Below are 2,308 nucleotides of genomic sequence, written 5' to 3'. Positions count from 1 at the left end.
TCCTCCACGGGGCAGGATGGGAGAAGCCCTGCTCCGGTCAGGGTGAGCTGGGTCACGGCTTGAGACAGAGGGACAAGAGTCTCCAGTGTCGTGTGTGTGTGTGTGGACTCTAGAGATGGAGCCCAGGACCTCCACACCGAGCTGCACACCTAGCCCTTGGTACCTGTTAATTTGACATGGGGTCTTGCTAAATTGCCACGTTGTCCACACTGGGTTTGAGCTTGTGAACCTCCTGTCTCAAGTCTCCCACAGTGCTGGGACTGCAGGTGTGCACCCCACCCCCAGCTTGCGGTGTCCCTAATCTTGGCCCCTCCAGCCCAGCTGAGGGTCCCTCTCTTTCCCCTGGCATGGGCGGGGTGACCCCATGGAGCATAGGAGACAAAAGATCAAGGTCCAGGCTTCTGGGACGGAGGTTTTATTGTTGCAGGGTTGGTGGCCGGGGCTCCTGGAGGAATCACAGCTGCAGCTTCTGGAAGGGCAGGCGAGGGTGAGAGGCTGGCAGCCGGGGGACCCCCTGGGGCGGGTGAGCGGGGCTGCAGGAGTAAGTGGCGCAGGTGGGGGCTGGCACGCACCTGGTCGATCCAGGTGGTGTAGGCAGACACGCGGGTGAAGACCACTGGCTTCTGGCGGGTGTTGCAGCCCAGTGGGGAGCCGAAGCTGACGATGCCGTGCACCTTCCAGGACCCGTTCTCCGCTTGGCAGTTCAGCGGGCCGCCCGAGTCACCCTGCACCGGGCAGACAGATGGGTGAGCTCCAGGCCTGCCCCAGGGGCAGTGGGCAGCAGGGTGGGCTGGCTCTCAGGGTCTCAGATCTCTCTCCTTGCTCTGGGAGGCCCTGGGCATCAGATTAGCCCTTGGTTTGCCATGTGATCCTGGGACGATGCCAGCTCTCCTGGTGCCTGTTTCCCTGGGTGTTCAGGAGCCTCCGTGAGCTGCCCGGGCCGGGAGGAGGCTGGGAGTTGTGGCGGAAACAGAAGTGAGGTGGTGGGGTGGGGCACGGGGCAGCGGTTGGAAAAAGGGTGGTCTCTGGTTATCTCAGGTGTTGCCAGGCTCTGGCCAGACCGAGTCCCCTGTCCCTAGGGCTGGCGCTGTGGATGGTGGCAGGACCGTGTGCAAGGACTTCCCTGACACCTTTTCTGTGGCTCGGCCCTCACGGCACCTCTCAGGCCCATTGTGCCCCCACGGTGGCCCCGCTGTACAGAGGAGTGAGTGTAGGACAGCTTCAGCAGTCCGTGGTGATGGCCACGTGGCCGCCCTGGGTCTGGAACTCAGCTCCTCGTGCTCAGCTCCCCGGGTCCCATGGCTGGGCCAGGGCAGAGGGTGGGTGGAGGGGACCGCTTTCCTGCAACCCTGTGGGGTCCGTGCAGCTACCTCCCCAGGAAGGGTTTGCTGGCACACCCCGCTCAGTGTTCGCCCCGTCCCCGTCCACCAGGGCACTCACATTGCAGGCGGAGATGATACCGTCGCCACCGGCGCAAATCATCTTGTTTGTCACCCGGAAGCCCCACCAGGACCACTTGGAGCACGTGGCGTGGTCCACCACGGGCTGCAGACCCTGCTGCAGCACGTCGGCAATGGGGCCGTTGGCTGGGGAGAGAGGGCGGTCGGTGAGCAGGGACACGGCCGAGCAGGGGTCCCAGTCCTGCAGGGTGCAGAGGCCTGGTTAGGACGCAGCGCCGAGAGCCAGCTGCAGGAGGGACACTCTCGAGGGATAGCTGCGGTTGGGTGGTCTTTCACTTCGGTTGTGTGTGGGGGGGTGGTACTAGGGAATAAACCAGGGCCTTTGCACTGAGCCACACTCGACCCCTCAGTTATATATATTTTTTACTTTGAGACAGGGTCTCACTAAGTTACTGAGTCCCCGAGTGGCGGAGGCTGGGGTTGAGCTTGTGATTCTCCTTCCTCAGCCTCCCGGAGGGTTGGAACCGCAGGTAGGCACCACCGTGCTCTCCTCCTCCTCCTTTAGTGCTGGGGACGGAACCCAGGGCCTAAATGGACACCACTCGCGAGGCCTTTCTCGCCCCGAGATAGTCCGCGGACCAACCTGCATCTCCCTAAGACTCCTGCGGTTGCGTTTCACCTCTGAGTCCCGCTGGAGTTTCTTCGGGCACACGGAGAATCACGCGACCCGGTCTCCGACCCCCACGTGACCAGACGCATTCCCACGCCAAGCCCTCGAGCAAGTCTGATCGCACGCAGCGTGTACTCGGTAAGTATCAGCTGCTACGACAGCTTGGAACCATGGGGACGCGCTCAGCCCGCGGGAGGGCGAGGGCGTGGGAGAGGCGCCCGCCCTGGGAAGCTCTGGG

At 63.3% G+C, this 2,308-nt stretch overlaps 1 protein-coding gene across 1 annotated transcript in view; it reads right to left on the bottom strand.

The window, feature by feature from the left end:
• Positions 1 to 394: 394 nt before the first annotated feature.
• The window catches only part of Ctrc (chymotrypsin C), a 5,394-nt gene continuing 3,480 nt past the window's right edge, over positions 395 to 2,308 (bottom strand). Inside the window, exons 6-10 of the mRNA XM_010610622.1 lie at positions 2,240 to 2,303; positions 2,044 to 2,100; positions 1,441 to 1,641; positions 573 to 725; positions 395 to 469 (exon numbers count right to left, since the gene is read on the bottom strand). Coding sequence (XP_010608924.1) covers positions 455 to 469; positions 573 to 725; positions 1,441 to 1,641; positions 2,044 to 2,100; positions 2,240 to 2,303 — 490 coding nt within the window. The 3' untranslated portion in view covers positions 395 to 454. The remainder of the gene's footprint in view (positions 470 to 572; positions 726 to 1,440; positions 1,642 to 2,043; positions 2,101 to 2,239; positions 2,304 to 2,308) is intronic.

This window comes from Fukomys damarensis, unplaced genomic scaffold (genome assembly GCF_012274545.1).
Source record: "Fukomys damarensis isolate Sample0158 unplaced genomic scaffold, DMR_v1.0_HiC HiC_scaffold_23, whole genome shotgun sequence".
NCBI lineage: Eukaryota > Metazoa > Chordata > Mammalia > Rodentia > Bathyergidae > Fukomys > Fukomys damarensis.
This window is presented reverse-complemented; position numbering and strand designations above follow the sequence as displayed.